This window comes from Copidosoma floridanum, unplaced genomic scaffold (genome assembly GCF_036245765.1).
Source record: "Copidosoma floridanum isolate Cflo_tuat_1 unplaced genomic scaffold, Cflo_Japanese_pri ptg000005l, whole genome shotgun sequence".
Taxonomy (NCBI): Eukaryota; Metazoa; Arthropoda; class Insecta; order Hymenoptera; family Encyrtidae; genus Copidosoma; species Copidosoma floridanum.
Window position 1 is genome coordinate 10,859,510 of NW_028321882.1, and position 26,652 is coordinate 10,886,161.

Sequence of the window (26,652 nt, forward strand, 5' to 3'; positions counted from 1 at the left end):
GCTTTTGGTGTTTCCGAAAGACACGAGAAGCTCGTCTTTTTCTCGTATTCTTTTAGCACTGCTACGTGAACCAGTTGTTTATTCAAGTCGTTAGTCGTATAAAACGTTTGTTAATCTTACGAAAGAGTAAAAATCTTTTCAATGGTCAAGCGAGTATGAGATGTTTATGGTAAATAAAGTATTAGAACTATTCTAAAGACTTTTTATTTAAAAAGTGTAGTTTCTTTAATAACAGAAAGTAAAAAATCAATTAAAAAACTACTTGCTGAATTTGAAGAAACTCGTGAAGCAACGAAAAAGAGATTCAAAAACTTTGAAGAACACCTCGATGATAAGCTAGCAAAAAAGACCTATAGGTCAGAAAAAAGGGTGAGAATGACTTGCCAGATTTAATCCAGATTTATTGGAAGCGTGTTGATAGGTAAGCAAGAACAAAGTGCTGAATCTCGAAAGGAGACACTTAATTGACCTCATAATAAAGAAATGTTAGCTAGATTTGGGACGAGACTACTAAGATTGTCGTTAATAAAATTGAGAACAAACATGAACATGACATGTAAACTCAAGAAAAAATACTTGTTATAATAACGTTTGTTATTCTGCGCACCTCCAACTGTCACCATGTTTTTTTTTCAATGCTATTCTATAAAAAGTTTTTTTAAAATTTATGATGGAAATCGGAGTACAGGATAAATATTCCGACACAAGGCCGACGATAATGGATATTTAAATAAATCGCAAGTGCGAAACTCAAATTAGTTGAGATTTTGGATCTACATGCCTCAGAAATCTCAGTGAAGGCAAACCATATGCCTAGAATAGTGATTTATAACATTGTAACATCAGTGTATCCACATTAATTTTTTTTCCTCGCTTCAAAACTTTCCATGCCGATTTTAAAATACAAAACGCAGGGGCCAATGTGCATCTGCAAAGAGGTGAATCACCTACAAGAATGCTCGTAGCTAAGGTACTACGACCATGCATGACTCACATACATGCACGCTGGCCCACGCTGACCAGAAATGAAAAATAAAATATTTTTCCACAACCATAGATACAAAAGTTTAACTGGGAACAGTTAAACTGAAATATTAAATGCAGATATAATGTTAGATAAACATAAGGTTAAACATTAGGAAAGCTTAGAATTAATACTTAGAAATTAGCGAAAATATTATTGCAAGCCAGAATCGTCACAAACAACCAGTACGTACCACACCACTAGCAAACAACTACATTACATATTAACTATAACAAATTTGGTACACAACTTAAGTAATCTTTAAAGAACTATCCGATTTTCACCATTCAAGTTAGCAAACTCATAATTTACAGAGTAACCATTTTTTCATTGAATTAATAATTTCATAAACATACTGCAAGAGTCTAATTTATAATCTAGTTAATTGCTAACACTTTTTCCCGAATGTGAAGAAAAAACTGTAAATAACCCTTCCCTTTTTCTTGACTCAGAGAGAGAGTCCGTATGCCTGCCTCCAATAGGGGTAACAGAGTTCTGATTCCCCCGGGTACCATGAGACGACTCCCTCTCCAACTACTAGCAGCAGAAAAACATGTTTACCAAAATCATACCAAAATTCCGTATTATTTTCGTAACATTATTAACATTCAAACTACCGGTAAAACAAATTATGTTAACTCACAACAGGCAAAGCACTAGTATTTCAAGAACTGCTATTCTTATTATCATTAGTACGATTATTATTATTGCTATCAAACTTATTATTATTATTATCATAATTATTATTATTGTTATTACTATTATTATAAATACCACCGCTGATAATAAGTTGATACGGCCGCAGCCACCGTTTTGGCGCTTAAGTAGTAGTATTAACTAACAACTCACCGATCGTTTGTTCACCCTAGCATCAATCAAATTGTTAAGCGATTTTCACCGTTTTTTTGCCATGAGCTTAGCTGAACGAACAACCGATGTTTAGCATTAGTAAATATTAACAATACCTTGTCATAATGTTAAGGTTAAAATATATTGAAATTCTGTCAACTTTTAATGTAAAAGAGAAAGGAAGGGCATGAGTAAGTGAATCACCTTCTCTTCTCTTGACGCACAGAGGAGAACAAGCCGGATGTGGGATGTGCCAATTTCTGAGTGGCTAAACTAGAGCAGTTCTAGCCAATTAGATTTTCGGCTATTGTCTTTTCTCCAAAATTTTCCCCCGGCAAGTTTTCCTGCGTTTTTCGTGCCAGCGCGTGACCAAAGTCCGCTTCTCGCAATAAAAAGGCCCGTAGGCCCAGAGAAAATTTCGCAGTTCGCAGTTCGTAGTTCGTAGTTCGGAGTTCGACTCGACTCGACTCGGCTCGACGATAGCCCTTTAAAGTGGACTGAGTAGTAAGAGTCCGCCTCTGCTACAACCCAGTCTACTGCGAAGCGAGGTATAGTCAGTTCAGTTAGGCACGCGAAATTCGACGATACCTTTCAAGGTAGACTGAGTAGTGAGAGCCCGACTCTTCTACAACCCAGTCTACTACGAAGCGAGGACACAGTCGAATTTCGTCGTCACCCTCGAACGATCAACTGGTAACCAGAGTCCGCCTCTACTGCCACTTGGTCTCCTTCGAGCGCGGTTTCTGTCTACGCTGGTTCAACGCCTGTAGCAACTTTCACTTTTAAATAAAAGTAAGTGACAAAGTATCATATTTCTAAAGATTCTTTCTTCTTGTCAAGTGTTTCCTTTTGCGCGAATGCCATTACTCGCCATAGTATTGGTACCCGTGGATCACTGGGAAGTATAAAGTGTTTTTGTTTGCGCAAACGCCGTATTAGTACCTGTGGATCATCGGGAATTATAAAGTGCTTTTGTTTGCGCAAACGCCATTACTTACTATAATATTAGTACCCGTGGATCACCAGGAAGTATAAAGTGTTTTGTTTGCGCGAACGCCATTATTCGCCATAGTATTGGTACCCATGGATCACCGGGAAGTATAAAGTTTTTTGTTGGCGCGAACGCCATTACTTGCTATAATATTAGTACCCATGGATCACCGGGAAGTATAAAGTGTTTTGTGTGCGCGAATGCCATTACTCGCCATAGTATTGGTACCCGTGGATCACCGGGAAATATAACGTGTTTTTCGCGAACGCCATTACTCGCCACAGTATTGGCACCCATCGGTTACCGGGAATAGCAAATTAACCACGCACATACCATTGCTCTCGGCGGTAATAATACCATCAGAATAACAAGGACCGATCGGATTAAGGCAAATACTCACCACGATATTAGTGTGTCGAAATCAAATTACGCACGATACCCTTCCTCGTGACGGTGTTAACAGTTTTTAGATCGTGAACGAATGAAACACCGCTCCTGGTAAAAGAAAGCCGTGAGCAAGTGCATCGGAATATTGTACAGCAGTCAGTCTTAGTCGCGTGAAAGCAGTCGTAGCCCCCCTTTTCCGAGTACCACGTCGTTAAGTTGAATTACCCCTTGAACCCCGCGCCACACCTACGCACCCAGTGTGAGTCTCGAGCTATTGAGCGAAAGCTAAGGCTTGAATAATACGTTGCGCCGAAGTAACAACATAAAGATTTTCAGTTTTATTAAGATTCATCCGCAATCTAAAAATATCACCTTTTCAAAAAATGCAGTCTCATAAGTACTTTGCTTCTTTGTATTACACCCTCGATAACCTTCATACAATTAAAAGTATCATACAGCAAAAATATTTAACAGAATACCGGGTGCACAGAAATTGTAATTTTTCGAGTTATTAATTCTTTTCCGATTGATGGATGCATTTAGCACGATTTAAATCACTGTAACGACTGTTTTATCCCTTGTATGTATTTTTACATTTATTGTTAATTAAGTATGTCACACATTACATAACGAGTATTATTTTGCTTTTATTACTTAACTTGTTTTTTATTCCAGGCAAAAGTAAACGTATATTACCTACACCATTTTGAAACTGCCATCCATTAGGAAAATTTTTTATTTTGGTAAATTTTAAAATAAACGGCATTATGAAAACAAACAAATAACTCAAAAACTCTTTCTTCAATTACAACGCATGCGTCATGAACTGAGGATAAAATCAAATAGTGGCTAGTAGAAGCGCTTTACAGTTATCAGCCAGTCCATTACGATACCAGTCCTATCTTATAATATCGATTTTCTGGTGACTAACGCTTCTTTATTCGTTGTGTTATTGGTTAAGATTAATCACGTGACCAATTTGTAAGGATTTTGAAAAAAATCAAACTTCAAATTGTGATAACATACGAAGTGAAGTAAGTTCAAATTGTGACAATGTTTAAAAATGATTATATTTTACTTGTTTGAACTTCCCAAAAAAGATAAGTAGAAAGAATTTTAATCTGATTCAAGATTATGGAAAGTAAATAAATGAAAAATATCAGATAACTGTGAAAGTTTCCATAATGATTTATAGCCCACAAAGCCCGTCTAACATACTTAGTATATTTCAACATTTAATGGGATTGTACGGATCAAAAGAGGTGATAACAAATTTTGAGTTGATAAAGAACCACACAAAAGTTCCTTTTTTAAATGAAAACTCTTTATTGTTCTAAAAACTGAATCGCTCAGAAGACACTGCAGTAGCTGTTTGTTATGCACATTTTCAACTAAAAAATAAATTTTGCCGAGTAGAAGGTTTATTTTTTATTTTTAGTGATCAAAGTTCTACATATTATGCAATATACAAAAATTATTTTAAAAGTTTCCAAAACTTTTTTTTACCATCGTTTTTCAAGAATTCTGATATTTTATACATACATTGTGGGATCAAACAAAGTTTGTAGCGATTGCTAGAAGTTTTGTATAATCAGCACCTTTTACACATGTTTTTTCTTTTAAGATAGTTCTTAGAATATGAGGAATAGGAACATGTACTCGTGTTCCAAGAGGATTGCCATTATCGTCAATCAGAACTAAATTGTTCGTATCAAGTTTCGGTATTTTTGGTTTTTGATTCTGTTTCAATCCTACGATTATTCCTTTTTTTTTCTCTCCTTTGACAGCAACCATTATTTTATCTCCTAAAAAAGATAAAATTTTTAGAAAGTTTATTATAAAAATAAGTTATTGATTATAGATGAATTTTATAGTAATTTTTATGTAAAAATATTTTTAGTTTCAAAACTTTTTGACGGTATAAATTACGTACAAATGTACTGAAACTAACTTTACGTATCAAAGAAGCTTGTTAACCTATAACTGTATCTAATATGTAATTTATGGATAATAGTGCTCTTGTCAGCTTCGTATTAAATACATGTATCTTGCTGGTATTGTTTTACATTTTTTCGTATGTGGTCATGTAAGAAAACATTGATGGCCCATACAATAAAAAAAGCAGTCTATACATCCTTTTAGAAAGAGCACAGCTTAAAATTACAACCAAAAAAAGTTTAGCTGATACGTTCAGCCAAAAAAAAATATAACTTGCGCACTAAGATAAAAAAAGTACAACTTATACTTCTGGTAGCAAAATACAATTTGCGTGCTTAGGTAGACAAGTATTATGGCATGCAATCAACTTCTTTACGCTACTACGGCATATGGCAATCGATTTGCTCACCTATTATATATTTAATGTACTGCACATTTGTGTACATTGAATACGTATTATACGCTATTCAGTAGTACACATCAGCTGATCTATATACACTATTAAGATTGTTGTATACTGTGCTACTAAAATGTTAGCAGTTTTTACATGAATACAATATATAAGATTACTACAATATTAGTGAGGAAGAATAATGAGGGTAGATAAATTCATCTCCATTCTCTCCTCTCAGATAATTTTTAGTTACTCAAACGCTGGCCATGACGGTATAAAGTTTCAGCCCACTTACTTACTTCAGAGTGCATCTCACAGGTATACTGGCAGAGGCTCTACTGGGTTCCTTTAATATGCACTCTAAAATAAGAGACTAAAATCCAATGTTTTACCATCACGGCCAACTCTGTAATACGTCCTTATTGTTAACTGCCATGTTTTAACAGACATTTTGTTTACATGCACATAATAGACTACACACTTAAGACTTTGAATCAAAATATCTCTTAAAAGAGTTAAGATAATTCTTTCATGACTCCCGAGTCAAAGGTGCGACTATCAAGTTGATATTTATGAATACTGCTAAAAGGACCCCACACCAACCCACTGTGATTGTGGTCCTCAATAAAATGGACTGAAGTTTTAATATGTTACGGTTTATGCTTTTCTGAACTAAAGTAACCATAGGCACAAGACCCAAAAATGGACAATTTTAGTGAAAATAATTATTTAAGTCGCCGATTTAGGAAAAAAGTTAGTTTGACAGGCGGCGCACAGTAGGCAAAACTGCCGTTTTTAGTGTTGAAATAAAGTAGCGGCCGCTGTGATAGGCCGATCAAGATGATTCTTTTTGGACCTTGAAGCTCAAATACCCCAGAGTATAGATACAGTGGTCCGAAGTGGAAAAAAAAATTTAGACGTTAAAAACTGCCCCTACACGCACCCCTAATCACTATATCTTTATAATATCATAATCATTCAATCAGACAAACACACATTTTTTGCAAAAAACTAAACACCTATTGATTTTTTGGGTCAGTGATTACGAATATGACGTCAGAATTTCGAAATTAAAAATGGCGGATCCAATATGGCGGCCGAAAACGTCAAAACGCTTTAAAAATTTGAGAAAACGTGGCTATTAAAGTTTTTTAGGTTGCTTAACACAAATCTGGTATCAATATGACGAAATTCAAAATGGTATATCGAATATGGCGGCCGATGAAGTCAAAATGCTTTAGAAATTTAAGAAAATTTGGCCATAAGAGTTTTTCTAAGTCGCTTAACACGAATCTGGTATCAAAATTACATAATTCAAAATGGCTGATCCAATATGGCAGCCAACAAACTGATACTTGTTAAAAACTAACAAGTTCTCGGATGAAGGAAATTTTTAGGTCGCTGAACACGCATCTGGCATTAGAATTGTATTATAATTATAAAATTAAAAATGGTGGATTCAATTTGGCGTCCAAAAAAGTTGACACACGTTCAAAACCAACAGAATATCAGCCCTGGTGGTTTCTTAGGTTGCTGAACACGAATTTGGCATCAGATCTGCGTCATGATTACAAAATTCAAAATGGCGAATCCAATATGGCAGCCAAAACAGTTTAAACTTGTCGAAAGTAAGACAAAAGTAAGAAAATTTAGCCTTACAGATTTTTGTAGATTCTACAACACAAATTTAGCATTAGAATTACCAAATTTCAATAAGCCGAGGCAACATAGAGGTGAAAAACGTTAAGACAAAGGTTTCTTCTGTCACTGACCACAAATTTAACATTACAATTATAACATTGACAACATCAGATACCGTATCATGATGAAAAAAAAATATATACATATTTTAAATGTAAAGAAATCTGTCATTTAGAGTCTATGTGGTCGCCAAACACACATCTAGAATATCAGTCATGAACTTGAAAATGAAGGACTGGCTATAAGATTAATGCATGTATAAAAGTTTACTTCACGTTTATTGCACTCGATGGGTATTATTCGGATCCCCCCTATATCATGTATAAAGTTATTTTCACATCAAAAACAAAAGAATTCAGGCATAGTCACACTTTTTTCTCTGTCGACCCTACCTAGTATTATCAGATGAGATCTAAGATGATTTATCATGTCAAAGTCTCCCTTGAGATATTTTTCTAAGACTAGTGTTTTTTCGGAATTTTTCAGCTTTTTTAAGCATGATAAATAAATTTCAGACTCAGAAAATTTTCCAAATTTTTTGACTTAGTTAATTTTTTAACAAATAGATACCAAATTTTTTAAGTCCAAAATACGACACTTTTGCTAAAAAATACTAAAAAATGCAGGAAAAACAACTATATTCGAAAAAATTTCTCGGGTGAGATTTTGAAATGAGAAATTACCTGAGATCTTACCTGAGATTACTAAGTAGGGGAAAATATAAGGTACTTTCGTGGAACAGTTGTGCCTAAAAGTAGCTTTTAAGAATCTTAACAGAGTCATGAGTCATAGTACAGACACTCGACTCCGTGAGGTAACTAGATGTTGACGAAAGCTAAAAAATTCTTAGTGAGGACGTAAGTTTTTTTAACGATATATAGTATATTTTTATGTAATTCAAAATATCTGAGTCCAACCATTTGTAAAATTTCTAAAATAAAGAAGAATTTTCAAATTCGAATTAAATATATTGCTACGATCATGCGATAAAAATAAAATGTATGCATATCTCAAAGTGATCGAAAATCTAACAAAACTGTTACTATGAGAGGAATAAGTAATAACTGCTTTATAGTAAGTTTGCAAAATCCTTTCAAAAATATGACTCCAAAACTGCTTTAATTCATTTATCACAAATTAAAAATGTACATGTACTTACTTGCTGTCACGTTTGTTTTATTTTAACGCCAATACTAAATTATAGTTTTGTTTTTGGAATCTATAAGAAAATTCACTCTATTTATTTTAGTAAGAAATTCAGAAATTCCAATAAAAATTTCTAAAATAAAACGTTTTAAGGTAATAAGCTATTTATTTAACTCCATCACATCTGTCACTTAATATGGCAATATTATTTGGCTGTAGAGAAAATTCAAATTACCATAAGATAGAAGACGAGTTAGCAGAAGCTGAGAATGACTAGAAGGAAATTGAATGAACGAAAATCAGTCTTTTAACATTAATCTAAACATGTGACTGTTATTTACCTAAAGAAAAAAAAACACTTTCCATTGAAGCCAAAGAGTAGAAGCTAACTTTGTAAGAAATGTATATTATGACGTAGCTGTGAATAATTAGAACTTATTGCTTAAAATCCGAATTTTTGAATCTTATGTAAAGACATATACAATTAGAATATTTAAGTGAAAATGTTACAAGTTTTTGACACAAATCTGCTACATATCTATGCTTTAACATCCTAAACTTGTAGAGTTGCTTAAATAATCCGTAATCTAGTTTAAACAAGCAGTATTTGTAAGAGTAAAAATACATAGGGTCGTAAGTAATTGTTCGTATTTAATAGTAGAAAACGTTTCCCCGGTAAACAATGATATTCTTTAATAATATATTAATCTAGTCTTAGGCTTACAAACATCAAGCAACAATAATTGCTATGATTATTTTCAAAATCTGTCTATATTGTTTGATCACGTAATGGACTTTATGTGAATTTTCATTAATATATTAATAATCATATGAAATCCTGTATTCTTTCGTTTAACGTTAAAATTCCAGGTTCGTGTTCAGCGAATTCAAAAACTTCTGTAGCCAAGAACTTGTTAGTTCTTAACAAGTATCAGTTTGCTGGCCGCCATATTAGATTAGCCATTTTGAATTATGTAATTTCGATACCAGATTCGTGTTGAGCAACCTAAAAAACTCCTATGGCCACGTTTTCTCAAATTTTTAAAGCATTTTGACGTTTTCGGCCGCCATATTTGATCCGCCATTTTTAATTTCAAAATTCTGACGTCATATTCGTTATCAGCGACCCAAAAAATCATTAGGTGTATAATTTTTTGTAAAAAATGTGTGTTTGTCTGATTGAATGATTATGATATCATAAAGATATAGTGATTAGGAGTGCGTTAAGGGGTAGTTTTTAACCTCTAAATTTTTTTTTTCCACTTCGAACCACTTTTTCTATATTCTGGGTTGTTTGAGCTTTAAGCTCTAAAACAATCATCTTAATCAGCCTATCACAGCGGCCACTATTTTATTTCGACACAAAAAACGGCAGTTTTGCCTTCTGTGCGGTGCAGTTCACTACAGCTAATGAATATAGCTTAATCGATGTACAGAAATGGAATCAGAAAGGGCTATGTTGAGTGCATCCATCATTCTTGACTACCAATGGGCGCGATGTAAGATTATTCTAGTTAAGTTAATAGTAGCATAGCACATTGGCATTATTGTCTGGTATGATAGATCCAGGTCTAAGTAATAATAAAAAAAAAAACATCTAGTATGAAAAAGTGCTCATCGTAATTACCCAATAAATAATGGGCTTCACAACTTTCCAACTACACATAGCCGAAAGAATAGTCAATCAGGTTCATTAATATGAGTAATCACAATTATTCCTAATCAAATAGATAAGCTGACTATTCTTTACAAAGACATGTCAATTATGCATCAACATTATTGTTAGCAGAATCAATGCTATAATAATTAAGATTAATCATTTGCTGATAAAAAACAGATTTCACATTTAAACTCCTCTAACTATTTTATTTCTGTTATTGCTTCTAGGTACAGTAAGCTTGAATGTCAACTCCACCACCACTTCCTCGTCCAGTTTCCAAAACCTACTATTTGTAGATCCTGTGTTATCCTAAACCTTTTCCTGTGTCAATAATTGCCGATTCCCAGACATAGGATCAAGTTTTTCTAAGACAAATAACTATGTTTTGCAACTTATACCACTTTTAATGAAATAAGCCGTCCAATGACAGTTGGTTAGTAATTAAAATAACGTCCAATGGTGGTACCGTCAAATATTGTATTTATTAAAAAACAAAAACGACGTTTCAGCCATTTGGACAATGTCCCAGCCCTCATCAGGTACACAAATCTATGAGTAATGAAAAAATTCTTTATAATACAAATGTTGGGAAATACAATAAACGCAAATTAAGAAAAGAGCATAATATACCTCTGACTCTTACAAAAGAGATGTAAAATTGTAACGTAGTCAGAGTTTCAAGTTAAGTTGCTTTTATACCCTGCACATACACAAATGACATAGTATACGGACATAATACCATCGAATAAGAATCTCAAGCAGTTGCTTGTGTGACATATGTAAACAGATCATGTTTTCCTAATACTGTAAATAAAAGGGGCCCTCAAACTATGTACATCAAGTTTGTCTCTTTTCAGAATTGACTTAACAAGAGACTTATAACAATTTTTGAGTTTTTCTAAATCTTGTTGTTTATTAATATTATTATTAAAATAATGTATACCTAACATTTTTAAAAAAGGGGCTTTTTGTAATTTTGTACTGTGTCTAAAATTTTTATTTTATCAATATTGAAGTTAAGCGTAAATTTAATGCTATGTTGTGATAGTACAGATGTATCCTTTTTTTCTGTATGTCTCTTTTATGTTCTCTCATTCTTAATTTTACAGCTTTCGATAATAGACTGACATAACAGTAGTTGCAATTCGCACATGGTATGTGATAAACGACATTATTTTTACCGAGTGGCTCTGTTACATTTTTTTTAAGTGAGAAAAGATTGAATTCAATTTATTGTTTTAACTATATACAAGACCAATTTGAAGCTTCTTTCAAAAATATTTAATAGGACCGTGCAACCTGGGAATATACGTCAATGATAAAATTAGTTAATAATTATTATTGTTTCTATTGAAATTGCCAATCATGTTTATATTTTAAAAGGTATGTATTCTTTTGTTTAAAAATTTATCAATAAACTTTTGAGGATAGTTGTTAGCTAGTGAAAATTCATTTACTAATTTTAATTTATCGTTATGAAATGAAGTGTCTGCTAAATTAATAGAAAAGTCTACTAATGTGTTAATGACACCTATTTTATGTTGTATTATATGGTGGGAGAGAAAATTCAAGTATCGGCCTGAACTGTTTTATCATGTTGAATGATAATTCTCAAATCTAAGAAACTAATGTTGTTGTTGTTGCATGTCTCAACATTTACTGTTATTCCGGACAATAGCTATTAAAATTGTTTTTAGTATGGTTAATATATTTAGTAGGCACAAATATGAGAATATCATCCACCTACCGCACATACAGTGGAACATGAAAACATAACTTCTCTAAGCATAAAATTTCAAGCAAACGCATTACAAGATCACACAGCACAGGACTGCAGAGACTGCCCATTGGAGAGCCAAAAACTTGTTTATAACATTTGTTGTTGAAATGGAAAAAAATTGAATTCAAAATTAAAAATACTTCTGTGTAAAATTAATGGAGAGAAACATTGACTTTACTATTCAAGAATTTCCACAAATGTTTTATTGCATGTATAATTAGGGCTTTACGAGTATAAGTAAAACTAACTACATCTAGACTAATAAGAGTGTAACCAGGTGAAATGATGATATCTTTCAATTTATTTTTCAACTCATAACTATTTTTCACGTGTAATTACGATAGCGGAATATTTGTGATCAAAAAATCAGAAAGAAATTTTGAAAAACTGTAAGTTGGTGAATTCAGTGTCGAGACAATGATACGGATAGGAAAGTCGTTTTGGTGTATTTTTATCAGTCCCTAGCATTTAGATAAGTTTTTTTTATGACTATATTTATCAATCTGAAAAGAACTTACTAGACACTGAGTTCACCTACTTATAATTTCTAAAAATTTCTTTCTGATTTTTTGATTAGGAATATTTCGCTGGCGAAATCACACGTAAAAAAGAGTTATGAGTTGTAAAATAGATGAAAAGATATAATCATTTTACCTGGTTATACTCTCATTACCGTATATTTCCTTGTTTCACGGTTCTATTACATAATTTTGTAAGAAACTTCACATCGGTCTTGAATACACTTTAAACAATAAATTAAATTAGATCTTCTTCACTTGGAAAAGATGTAAACGAGCCACTCAATAAAAATAATGTCGTTTACCACATACCATATGCGAATTTCAACTGCTGTTATATCAGTCAAACATCGAGAGCTGTAAAATTAAGAATGACAGAACATAAAAGAGACATAAAGGAAAAAAGGATACATCTGTACTATCACAACATAGCATTGAATTTACGCACAACTTCAATATTGAAAAAATAAAAATTTCAGGCACAGAACAAAATTATAAAAAACACTTTTTTTTCGAAATGTTAAATAACCAATATTTCGATAATAATATTAATAAACAACAAGATACAGAAAAACTCAAAAATTGTTATAAGTCTCTCGTAAAGTCAACTCCAAAAGGAGACAAACTTGATGTACATAGTTTGAGGGCCCCTTTTATTTATGGTATTAGGAAAACACGATCTGTTTACATGTGTCACACAAGCAACTGCATGCGATTCTTATTTGATGGTATTATGTCCATATACTATGTCATTTGTGTATGTGCAGAGTATAAAAGCAACTTAACTTGAAACTCCGACTACATTACGATTTTACATTTCTTTTGTAAAAGTCAGAGGTATATTATGCACTTTTTCAAATTTGCGTTTATTGTATTTACCAAAATTTGTATTATAAAGAATTTGTTTATTACTCATAGGTTTTTGTACCTAATGAGGGCTGGGATATTGTCCAAACAGCTAAAACGTCGTTTTTGTTTTTTAATAAATACAAAGTTTGACGGTACCACCATTGGACGTTATTTTAATGATAATACTTTTGTGCGTACAACTTTTCTTTGAAAGAATAATGAAGACGAGTTATGTTTATATTGTAAGGACATTGTTAAGGTTCATCAGTGTTACAACTATTGTTATTTAGTAAATAGTTATATGATTATACTTAATGTCAAATCCTGTATCCTATTAATTACTTTTAATTCATTTTAGTAGCTTATGACTTAATTCTATTTTTTAACTGTCATACTTATCTAAGCATGTCAATTGTGTGAAGCATTATGATTCAATAACTCTGAGTATCAGCTTTATTTTACCCTTTAGTCATGGTTCCATTGGCACCTCAGTTTTGTTTTCCAAATATGATAGGCAGTATACTACTTTTTGACTAGATTGTAGACCCAACGTGTATGCACACGTCATTGTTTTAATGTGGGAATTTCATTGCAGTATAAGTTACCCAAGATCTACCAACGACATCCCCAAGTTTTTCACGTGTAACCTTACAAAATTTTCGTCGTCACAGTTTTCTGCGTGGGGATCTTTGATAACGTGTTTCTTTGGAAGACAAACTGTAAAATAAGATTTTTAACAGTGCCCAGCTGATATGTTTGATGAGCTTCACTCAAAGCCCATCGTCAAAGTTTCCCGAGCAAAAATCTTCGATAACTCGTTACTTTGCGATAAACACTGTAATAAGACCGACTCGTGGTTTAAAGTCAAAGTTTTCCACACGGAGATCTTCGACAACATGTTACTTGGCTATAATCACTGTCAGATAAAACCTGTTGGTGCAGAGTTTTATCTATGCCTAGTTAATATCTTTGATAGGCTTGACTTGTGGTCTGTAGTTAAAAATTTTTACGAGGAATCTTTACTAACGTATTTTTTTTTGCACGAATTATAGTCTGATGAAACCATTTCTTTTTTATTTTCAGCAGTACCTAGCTCACACTTCTATAAGTTTGACTCTTGATTTAAGGGGAAAAATTTTCGCGCGGAGATCTTTGATAGCATGTATCTTTGCAAGAAAATCTCTCAAATAAGACTTTTAACAGTGCCCAGCTGATATGGTTGATGAGCTTTTTTCAAGGCCAATCGTTAAAGTTTCCTGGGTGAAGATCTCCGATAGGGATGAGGCAACTCTAGTTCGTGCAAAGTTTAAGCAGAGCTACAACTGACATCTTAGATAAGTTCGTCTTGAAGCCCAACGTCTAAGTTTTCTGTGCAGTAACGTTTCATAACTTTTTTTATACTTTCCTTTTTTGCAAGAAAAGTTATCAGATAACATTTGTCCCATAAGTAGAACTAAAGGCCCATAGTCAAAGTTTCCCGCACGGAAATCTGTGATAGTGTGTCTTTCTTGCAACAATCACTGTCTGATAAAACTAGTTCTTGCTGATTTTTAGCAGTATCTAGCTCACATGCCTGAGAGTTATGATTCGTGGTTGAAGGTCAAAGTTTCCCGCACGGAGACAGCTTTCAGTGCCTTAAAACTTATGCGAATTAGCACAGAAAATTTTTCTTGGCTATAAAAAATAATTACATCATCATTAGGTAAAATTTTACTTTTAACCCATACAAAGAAAACAAATGACAAAGTTTGAAGTCTGAGGTCTAGCATTGTGTTCAATAATATATTTTTTACTATTGAATAAATACAATTATTTTTCAAATACACTATATTCATTAAGTTTAGAGGAAAGATTTAACAGTTCTGTATATTAACTTTATAAGTCCAGACATATAGCCAGACAATATGCCAGTCATGTAGCCAGACAATATGCCAGTCATGTAGCCAGACATTTAGCCATACCTTTACTCATATATTTACCTATGAATTCAGCCACACATTGAGCCATACTTTGTGCAATACTTCAAGCCATACATTTAGCCATACTTTTAACTATACGTTTAGCCACACATCGTGCCATACTTGAAGTTATTTTCTCAGTCGTACTTTTTTAGACATAGTTTGAGCTATACTCTTAGTCATACTTTAAGCCATAATGAGCCATACTCTAAGCCATATGTTCAGTCACTTATCATGCTATTCTTTGAGCTATACTTTTTATTATACTTTTAGCCATACATTTAGCCGTACACTTAGCCACCATTAAATCAGACATTGTATCAGACTTTGAGCTATACTTGAAGCCATTTATTTAGCCAGACATTGTGCCATACTTGCAACTGTACTTTGAGCCATATTTTTAGGCATTTTTTTATAGCAATAGTTTGAGCCATACTTTAAGCCGTACTTTTAGCCATATGGTAACCTATACTTCGAATCATACTGTTACCGATACCGACATTTAGCTATACTCTGAGTCATACTTCAAGTTATAGCTTCAGCAGTACTTTAAGCTAGTCTCTTAGCGAAACGAGCACTGCAAATTAATTTTTTTAATATTACAGTTTAACAACTATATTATATGTAGTGCCATTAACCTTAGGTTTTTGGGGTGTGATGACCAAAACGCTACCTTTTGATTGGATCCAAAGATCAACAAACTCCCGAGTTTTAATGAATATCCGCAGTTAAAATATTCAATAGCAGTGTTCACAGTGTGAGGGCCAGAAAGTGAAAAAATGAACAGGCAACACAGGTTGGAAATGGTTTTGAATTATGTCTTTAATCATTCAAGGAGAAAGAGCGTCATCATAAACATAAATACAGACCATTTTATCACTGCATTTTAATTCTGTATGAGTACCTATAACTTCTCAAGGCATCAACTAAGTCAGTTACGTCGGAATCGCCTATATACATATGGGCATACTTATGTGACCAACTCTGATCATTCACGTACCAGGTAAAAAAATTATTTCACATTTCTGATACACATTTTAAAGTGACTGAAAACTTGTGTGAATAAGCACGAAAAATTTTGTTTGGCTACAAAAAATAATTATATCATTATTAGGTACAATTTCACTGTGTTTGTAACCTGTACAAAAAAAACAAATGACAAAGTTTAAAGTCCGGAGTCCAGCAAACCGTTCGATGATATATTTTTTATCATTTAAAGAACACAATTATTTTTTAAGTTCACTATGTGGATAAAAATTACAGGAAAGATCGTACAGTTCTGTATAACAACTGTTTGAGTCCAGATATTTAGCCAGACAATAAACCAGTCATGAAGTCAGACATTTAGCCATACTTTTAGTTATATATTGAGCCGTAAATTAAGCCGTGTATACTTATAGCCATAGTTTGAGCCATACTTTCAGCCATAAATTCAGCCATACATCGTGCCATACTTGAAGCAGTACTGTTAGCCATACTTTTAGACATACTTTTATAGTCATAATTTGAACCATACTTTTAGCCAAATATCAAGCCGTACTTCGTGCTATGTTTTTACTCGTATACGTTCATAGATGGTTGCAAGTAGCTTGAAATCATAACAGTTAACAATAAGTTAATAAATAAATCGTGGTATTTATGGTAAATTTAGTGGATCGGTATATGTAGAATTTAGAAAAAAATATAACGATGTAAAAATATTAAAACATATATGTAAGAACAGTGTTAATAAGACGACACAATTGAAAACTTTACATTTAGATTGAAGTTTAGTTTGAGTTTCAACTTGGTTTGCTGCTCACGACACAGGCAGGTGGAAGGATTGCACCTCACTAATTAATAATGTACTGCCGTACGAGAGAAGACATGCGTACATGTACAAAATGACCATTTAACTTTGCACCCTTCCCCCTCCCGCCACTATGCAAGAATTTTCAGGGCGATTATCAGCGATTAAAGTTATTAACCTTTGAAATTAGATAATTTCTTCAAACTGTCATATGGCAGTTACAAGGTATAAATATAAAAAAAAAAAAAAAAAAAAATGACAAAGTGTAAGGTTTCAGGTCCACTCTGAGTTCACGTACATTCATTCATAGAATCATACAAAAATTTTATCAACAGAACCTTATTTACTTCAGAAGAAAACTCTCACACTTTCCGCAATAAAGTTATGAACAACTATTTGGTTGTGATAATCGTTAAAAAAAACGTATCACTAAATTTTTTATCCATTGTGCTCTAAGTACGGTACTATGTGCAGCTGAACGTTGGGCTTAAAGTATGGCTTAAGGTACGGCTCACAGTACAGAACAAAGTATGGCTCAATGTGTTAATGAATTGACAGCTGAACATACGGCTAAAAGTACGGTTAAATGTCTGGATACATGACTGCCATATTGTCTGGCTAAATGTTTGGACTTATACAGTAAATATACAGAACTGTGTGACGTATACACGCTATTGGAGATATTCACGAGGCAATCTTTTACTTTAAACCACGATTAAATCTCATCAAAAACATTAGCTAGATTCTGCTGAAGATCTAGAAGATCTTTTTATTATTTGACAGTGTTTCACGCAAAGTAACGAGTTATCAAAGATCTTTGCCCGTGAAATTTTGACAATGTAGACCAGACGACGGGGACGAAATAATATGAAAACGTGCATTTTCCGGGCGGTAGCAATGTTTCGATTGATTCTTATGTATTTTTTGCCGTAGAATACAATTATCGTTACCCGTACTTTGTAAAAGTTGGGCTTCATTTTTTAATTTAACAATTTGTGAAAAAAAAATGATTTTTTTTTACATTTTCCTTTGTATCTTCTTTCCTGTGCATTTTTAGCATTGTGCATGTATATAGTTTTTTGTTCCTTACTTAATTATCTACAAAATGAGATCTGGTGTGATATCCCAAGTGCCATTGTTAACCTGCAAATTGCGTTGTAAGTTGAAAAAGTGCGTTTTTTTAAACATTCAATATCTCAACAATTAAAATACCTAGGAACTTGAAATTCTCAGAAAATGTTGCTATTACTAATATAAATAACTGAACTAAATTCCAAAACGATCGCTTTTTAACTTTTAAAGTTATTAACAATCAAAATTTTTTTCGAAGCTTAATTGCATAATGCGCCAAAGTTGCTGTGATCGTCTAATTTTGATCCAACTGGTCTTAAAAGTTCAAAAAACTATTCAAATTTAATATCCCGTTTGAATTTGAAAAAAAAGTTCATTAGAACCTATTATATAGCGATTTGTTTAACATTAGTAGTTTTAAACACACGTATAAAACTATATAACTTTTGCAAAAATCAATATTGATGATTCTCGTTTGCACAACTTTGAATAGTATTTTTTTATAAATTAAAAAAAAAAAAAAAGTTGTCCTAGCATGCACGGGATCTGAGATAATTTTTTTTTTTTTTTAAATTTGTGTGGACGTATTATACATCGTACAGCGGTCAGGTTTGGAGGGATTTAAGTTAAATTCTTGTACTTTCAATAAAAAAACATATATTGTACCTGCAGCGCATCAAATAGTATAAAATAACAATTGTTGAAGTTGACCGTGTGAGAGCCGAGTGCGCCAGCCGACGTGTGCTGCAGAGGTGGGGGGAGCGACTGCGGCGGCGGCGGCTCTCCGAGCGCAGCTCGGCGACAAGAGAGCAAGTGGTTTCAAATCATTTAATCTCGTTAAAATATCATTTTCTTAGCTTCTTCTGCACGTACAAAAATCCTTTTGGAATTGATTTGGGGTAGCTTGATGATATATTATCGATGGTTATTACTATATTTATGGACGATTAAGGTTTGTCATCGTTATCAGTTGGTTAATGCAAAGCAAATATAATGCACTAAAAAAAATTTTTTCCATTATTTTCCGTAACATAATGTTGTGTATATTACAAACTCATAAATATTTTTAACTGTTGAACGAATTTTTTCTGCGAGTTTATTACAATAACACGTAAATATTATGTAGCATATAATATTATCATCATTACATTATTTTAAATATAATTGAAAGAAATTTCTTAATTGATGTTAAACATAAGCTTTAAATTTGAGACGAAAACCTTAATCGTCCATACAAATAGTAATAACCATCGATAATATATCGTCAAGCTACCCCAAATCGATTCCAAAAGGATTTTTTTACGTGCAGAGGAAGCTGAGAAAATGATATTTTAACGAGAATGAATGATTTGAAACCACTAGCTCTCTTGTCGCCGAGCTGCGCTCGGAAAGCCGCCGCCGCCGCAGTCGCTCCCCCCACCTCTGCAGCACACGTCAGCCGGCGCACTCGGCTCTCACACGGTCAACTTCAGCAATTGTTATTTATAACTATTTGATGCGCTGCAGGTACAATACATTTTTTTATTGAAAGTACAAGTATTGAACTTAAATCCCTCCAAACCTGACCGCTGTACGATGTATAATTATCTTAGCTCCCGTGCATGCTAGGACAACTTTTTTTTTCATTTAAATTTATAAAAAAATACTATTCAAAGTTGTGCAAACGAGAATCATCAATATTGATTTTTGCAAAAGTTATATAGTTTTATACGTGTGTTTAAAACTACTAATGTTAAACAAATCGCTATAAAATAGGTTCTAATGAACTTTTTTTTAAAATTCAAACAGGATATTAAATTTGAATAGTTTTTTGAACTTTTAAGACCAGTTGGATCAAAATTAGACGATCACAGCAACTTTGGCGCATTATGCAATTAAACTTCGAAAAAAATTTTGATTGTTAATAACTTTAAAAGTTAAAAAGCGATCGTTTTGGAATTTAGTTCAGTTATTTATATTAGTAATAGCAACATTTTCTGAGAATTTCAAGTTCCTAGGTATTTTAATTGTTGAGATATTAAATGTTTAAAAAACGCACTTTTTCAACTTACAACGCAATTTGCAGGTTAACAAAAAATACATAAAAATCAATCAAAACATAGCTACCGCCCAGAAAATACAGGCAAAAATCTCCGTCAACTGGTCTAATGGGCCTTGAGTGAAACTCATTAGTCAAACTTATAGGGGTTGTGAGCTAGGTAATGCTGAAAATCAGGAAGAAATGGTTTCATCAGACTATGATTCGTGCAAAAAAAATACGATATCAAAGATTCGTGCTATGAAATCTTTGACTTTAGACCACAAGTCGAGCTTATCAATGATATTAGCTAGGCATAGCTAAAAATCTGCATCAACAGGTTTTATCTGACAGTGATTATGGTAAAGTTACACGTTGTCAAAGACCCGTGGGCAGAAAACTTTGACTTCCAACGACGAGTCGAACTTATTACAGTGTTTATCGCAAAGTAACAAGTTATTGAAGAGCTTTGCTTGGGAAACTTTGACGATGGGCTTTGAATGAAGCTCATCAAACATATCTGCTGGGCACTGTTAAAAATCTTATTTTACAGTTTGTCTTCCAAAGAAACACGCTATCAAAGATCCCCACGCAGAAAACTGTGACTACGCAAATTTTCTTAGGTTACACGTGAAAAACTTGGGGATATCGTTGGTATATCTTGGGTAACTTATACTGCAATGAAATTCCCACATTAAAAGTATGACGTGTGCACACGTTGGGTCTACAATCTAGTCAAAAAGTAGTATACTGCCTATCATATTTGGAAAACAAGACTGAGGGGCCAATGGAACCATGACTAACGGGTAAAATAAAGCTGATTCTCACAGTTACTGAATCATAGTCACTATTTGTTTTGTAAACTTGAAAATATCGATTTAAATGTACAATACGAACAGAAAGAATTGGAGACGATAATTATTAATTTCAGTATATTTACGTACAAAAATGAAACGTGTTGTTATTGAATATATTCCAACGATTCATATAACGTAATTTTTTTTACTTTTCCTACATTAGTGTACTTATAGGATAAGTCTTTGACTCACTATTACTTTCAAAAGCACCATATTTTTCAAAAATACTTTGAAAATGTTGTTTAAAAACGTACACACAGTAAAAAAATTAATCATTAGAGAAGTTTCAGTAAAAATTACCGTTTTGTTAAGTTAACTTGATAGACGTTAGCAAGACAAAAAAATTATCGTATAAACAGTAAAAAATAGCTGTTCGGACAATATTTGTTGCGATTCACATAATCAAACATTGTAGTGAAGCGTTAAGTTTGCTTAGCAACGCTACTGTGTGATGAAAAACATTATAAAAATTTGTAGAGCCTTTCAACTGTTGCTTAACCGATCACATGTTTAGATAATAAATAATAATATTGTAAATAGGATAAACTTGCAGAGCTAGCTGATAAAATTGTTGAAGTTTCACCAAGCACACAAATATTTGCTGTCAACGCAACATTCAAAGATAAAGGTACCGAAAATAACTTGTTATATGCAATTGCTGAATTACAAAAGCGAAATTGCTGAATTATTAACTTCTCGTTCGCGTTCTCGCAGTCCTGACAGACATTTTTAGTAGTGGCCCTGGTAGCACAGTTAATGCAATTCTTATCCAATTCTTACGCAAAGTTTCGTTTAGTAAATAAATTGCATAAGACGATGCTCGGTCTGTTTCTGCAGAATTACATGAATCTGCTGCTAGGTACAGGTGCAAGACACTTGCCCAAGAAGTGCACAAGATTTGCATTAAGTTGCTTGCATTAATTTACGTTACTTGAATACACTCGCAAGTGCATCAGACGTGCACAAGATGTGCACACAGACGCATGTGCGCGACACTTGCGCAAGAAGTGCGTCAGACTTGCATAAAGTTGCTTGCATTAATTTTATTATATTAGTGCACTCGCAAGTGCATCAGACGTACATAAGAAGTGCACAGAGGCACGTTGGCACAACGCTTGCGCAAGAAGTGCGTCAGACGTGTGTTGAGTTACTTGCATTTATGTATTGTACTTTAATGTACTAGTAAGTGTATATATTAAACGTGCACAAAAAGTGCACAGAGGTGCATGTGCATGATGCTTTTGCACAAGAAGTACACAAGACGTGCATAAAGTTACTTACAATAATAATTTTACTTTAACGCACTCACAAATGCATGAAACGTGCACAAGAAGTGCAAAAGGGCGTGTACGCACGACATTTATGCAAGAAGTACATCAAACTTGCAAAAAGTTACTTGCATTAATTTTTTCAGTTTGGTGCACTCACAAGTCAAATCTGCTGTTCAAATGAAATATTTTTACTTTTTTTTAAACGAACAGAACTTTTTGTATACAGGAAAATAATATTCTACTTACATATTTGCGATAATTGTGGCTTTGCGTGCCAAATACAAGAACTATTTTGTAGGCTAAAGATAACTTTTTCAAAGAACAGATTTCCAAAACTCTATGAAACTCAAGAAAATAAAAATAAAAATTTGTAAGTCCTGTAAATGATTATTTTTATTACCGAATAATTTACTTAGCATCGTCAAAATACAAAATAACCTTTAATTTGTTACAATTGACAAATACAATTTCAAGATTTAATTCATTACATGCATACTCGGTTAAGGTTATTTGCCAAAAAATACTAACCATTTGTTTTAAAAAATTTTAAAGTCTAGTTGAAGTTTGTATATTATTGAAGTATAGAAAAAAATTGCTGGCAAATAAAATGTTTTACTTGATAAAAATTGGAAAATGAATTTTCAAAATACTCGACACATCCATAAAATATCGTAAATATTTTTTTGCAATTAATTATCTTCCGCACGTAACGAATGGCAACTTATAGAGGCAACTTACTCAATATACGTCTTACACAATTATTGCACACGTGCCCCGTAGCACTTCTTGTGGATGTTTGATGCATTTCTGAGTGCGTTAAAGTGAAAAAATTAATGCAAGTAACTTTATGCAAGTCTTGTACACGTTTGATGCACTTGCGAGTGCATTCAAGTACTATACAATAGTGCAAGTAACTAAACGTATGTCTGACGAACTTCTTGCGCAAGCGCCGTAAGCACGCGCCTCTGTGCACTTAGGGGTCGTCCACAAAGGACCGTCCGGTCGTGGACGAGGGGGGGAATTTGCCAAAACTGGACACAACCAGACAAAGGGGGGGGGGTCTTATCAATCCGGACGTCCAGAACCAATATAGCAATCAAATATTTTCAGGTATATTTTACCGACTGATTGTTATAGAGTCAAAATCTCTGCTCTCTACTTTAGCGGTATTACCTAAATATGCACATTATCTCTACATGGTAAATATGCACATAATCTCTACATGGTAAAAAAGTCTGTAGGTGGCGCAGCCGATTATTATCACGAAACTATGGACCCTGCCCGGTGCATTGTACTCGTATTTTCCCGTACTGTACTTATATGCATGTAGTGACTACGAGCAACATCATTAAATTTTATTATATAAGATTATTAAGATTATTAATATATAAGATCGATACCCAGTGAGCTTAATTCTTGTGATTTCTCTAATTGTTTGTCTGAGCTGTGATAATGAGCTACAAAGAGTATTACGATGTATGCCGTACGTATTACAATGGGTCGCAAAAAAGTGTACAAGAAAAAGTAAATAAAGAGTGGAGAGAAGCCAAAGAGCAGTACAAAGGAAAGGAGAAGGCTGGTGATTTAAAAAAATACATAGAGGCTCGTCTCAAAGAGCATAAATACGCTGCGAAACGTCATAAAGCGAAAAGTACTATCTTTTTCGCCAAGGTAAGTTTTATTGTTTTTTGTAGTAAAATCACCAAATACGTTTACTGTTTCCTACAGATCTCTACGACAGACGACTTTTTACGACTTTTTTAGCTAATACTGCATGGAAATGCCTCATTATTATAATTTTCACGTGCTGATTCGTGTATTTTTTAATTTAAGTAGTTCTATAACCTCTACAAAAATGCGTTTGAAATTTTAGGCATTCACTCAATCGAATTCTCTGTCAACTAGTGTCCAAAAGCTTGCAATTGACACTGCATTCGAGCCTGAGCAATCCGGAAGCCATGCAGTTGTTCAGGTTGTAGCAGTATACTTTCTTTTTTCTTAAATATTAGTAATTCACACATAGTTTCACATTCTCGACACAGTTATGACCAATTTCATATCTATTTGAATCGATTTATTACTGTCAAATTTAAAGAAGTATTAGTTTGGAATCTGAGTGTGATGTGGATAATTCATTACCCCAAGAGCTGGAATCAAAAAAAACAACATACACCCCTGCACAAGATCAACTTAAGTCTGCAATCAATACATTGGAGGCTCAAGAAAAAGCTTTGGTAGCTGCAGATGGTACTGATTTACCATTGCCAAATGTAAAACAACAACTAAGTCTTGTACGTTTTATCTGTGAAGTATTTGATAACTGAACATATTTGTGCTTTATAACTTATATACTATTTCACGGGCTTGTTTTTTTTAGGTTCGAAAGAAACTTAAGATTAAGAAACAAGACTTACGAAATAAGACAAATGATGCCAAGCGCAAGCGTGAAGGACGGGAAAAGTTTAAGAAGGCTCTCACAGAGATCTGTCAAGAAGATCCCTCTATTGCAGAAAAACTTAAGATCCGCGGAATGTCAGGGCGTCCACGTATTGAGATGGACCAGCCTGAGCTTTTAAAGGCCATCGTGAAAATAGCTGGAGAATCGGGTGGAGCCGATACCAGACGCCGCTCTGAAGCACTACAATCATGCTGTACTCTTGATGATTTGACTGTGAAACTAAATGCACAAGGCTTCAAATTATCAAGAAGTGCAGTTTATGTTCAGCTACTGCCAAAGCGTTCAGATGCGGGGGATGGACCTCGTCATATTGTCACTGTACCTGTAAAGCTAACAAAAGCAATGGCATCGGAGCACCGGAAACATTCTGACACAGAATTTGCTATCACCACAATTAGGTACTTGGAAACTTTGGCTCCTTTCTTGGATCAGCACAGACCTTTTTCTTGTCCCAAGACGACAAGGCCAGAGTACCTATAGGAATTACAGCTGCTCAGAAGCAGGCGCCCCTGCTGATGGCCTTGGAATACCGTGTAACTCTACCTGATCATGACTTTGTCATGGCCGAGCGTCACAAGCTAATACCCTCAGTTTACGCCGCCTGCACTGTTCAAGACAACACGTTTGATCAGTCCTCTGCAGTTACGTACAGTGGACCTACATACGTGGCTATTCGCTCGGGAAAACACTCATCTTCAACAGCAGCCACGCACGCAACGGATCTCAGATATTTGTATGATCTGAAGGAGTTCCAATCATTCTCGCGCCGATCTGATGGCCACAATAAACCCATTCTCATCGTGACCGTTGACGGTGGGCCTGATGAGACGCCTCGCAGTCACAAGGTGATGAAACATGCTGTGAAGAACTTTCATCAGCTCAAACTTGACGCAATGTTTGTAGCAGCTAACGCTCCAGGTGAGTTAAGTCCTCTTTAAAAAAATTAATGCGTCAGTGCGATATTTCATCTTTGTTGTGCATAAATTTTATATGTAGGAAGAAGCGCATTTAACCGTGTCGAGCGACGTATGTCGCCTCTCAGCAGGCAGGCTTTGGGCTTTTATTACCACATGACCACTACGGAACACACCTTGACTCTTCGCGTCGCACCATAGATGAGTCACTTGAAAGAAAAAAGTTCTCACATGCTGCTAAAGCTTTGGGCAAAGTATGGAGCGACATGGTCATTGACAAATTTCCCGTCGTAGCCAATCACGTAGAACCAGCCGGTAAAAATAGATTTGTTATTACATTTTGTTGCACTGAGAAGTATGATATCTAAATCAGTACCTTTACTGCTATTAAGTGTATGAAGTAAGATTGCCTCAAAAATTTCTCCGATTATAACTTTCCAGATAGATATTGCGTGGAATAGTTTCGTTTTTCGTTGTAGTGTTGAACTCGATTTTCTTCTTTACAGATGATGAACATGATGACTGGCTGGCAGACCATGTCCGACAGTCTCAATACTTACTACAAATAGTGAAGTGCAACAACCCTGTTTGCTGCGAACCTTTCCAAAGCAACTTGCTTGCTGTTCTACCCACCCGATTCTTACCTCCACCAGTTCGGATACAGCATAACGAACATGGGCATCTGGCACTTGCAGACGCTGCATCGAGTTCTGGTCGATTCTTGGCCCTGTATCCAAGGCTTGTTTTACAGCTGCAGACACCGATGCCAGCTACATATGATGAATACTGCCCTAGTGTCAAGGAGTCCATTGGTATACGAACCTGCCCTATCTGTGGGCTATACTATCCTACCAAGGCTGCGATGATAATCCACAAGAAAGCCTGTCATGGGACAGAATTCCTAAGTCAGAATCTTGCAGCCAGGATAAGGCCTTATCGTATTATTGGAAAGCGGAATAGAGAGTACCTTTGCCATTTGAAAATGCCTCAAGGAGAAGAGGATGTGGAATGGGTGGACGTGGAGGACCTGAAAACGGATGCAATCGACGAATACCGGCCTACAGACCATGCAACTCTCCC

The 26,652-nt window shown here is 34.2% G+C and overlaps 1 protein-coding gene across 2 annotated transcripts in view; it reads right to left on the minus strand.

The window, feature by feature from the left end:
* Window positions 1-4,666: 4,666 nt before the first annotated feature.
* Window positions 4,667-26,652, minus strand: part of mRpL14 (mitochondrial ribosomal protein L14) — a 28,551-nt gene continuing 6,565 nt past the window's right edge. For both annotated transcript variants that reach the window (XM_089598118.1, XM_014360960.2), the window contains one exon: window positions 4,667-5,056. In XM_089598118.1, the coding sequence (XP_089454244.1) occupies window positions 4,803-5,056 (254 nt within the window). In that variant the 3' untranslated portion in view covers window positions 4,667-4,802. The remainder of the gene's footprint in view (window positions 5,057-26,652) is intronic.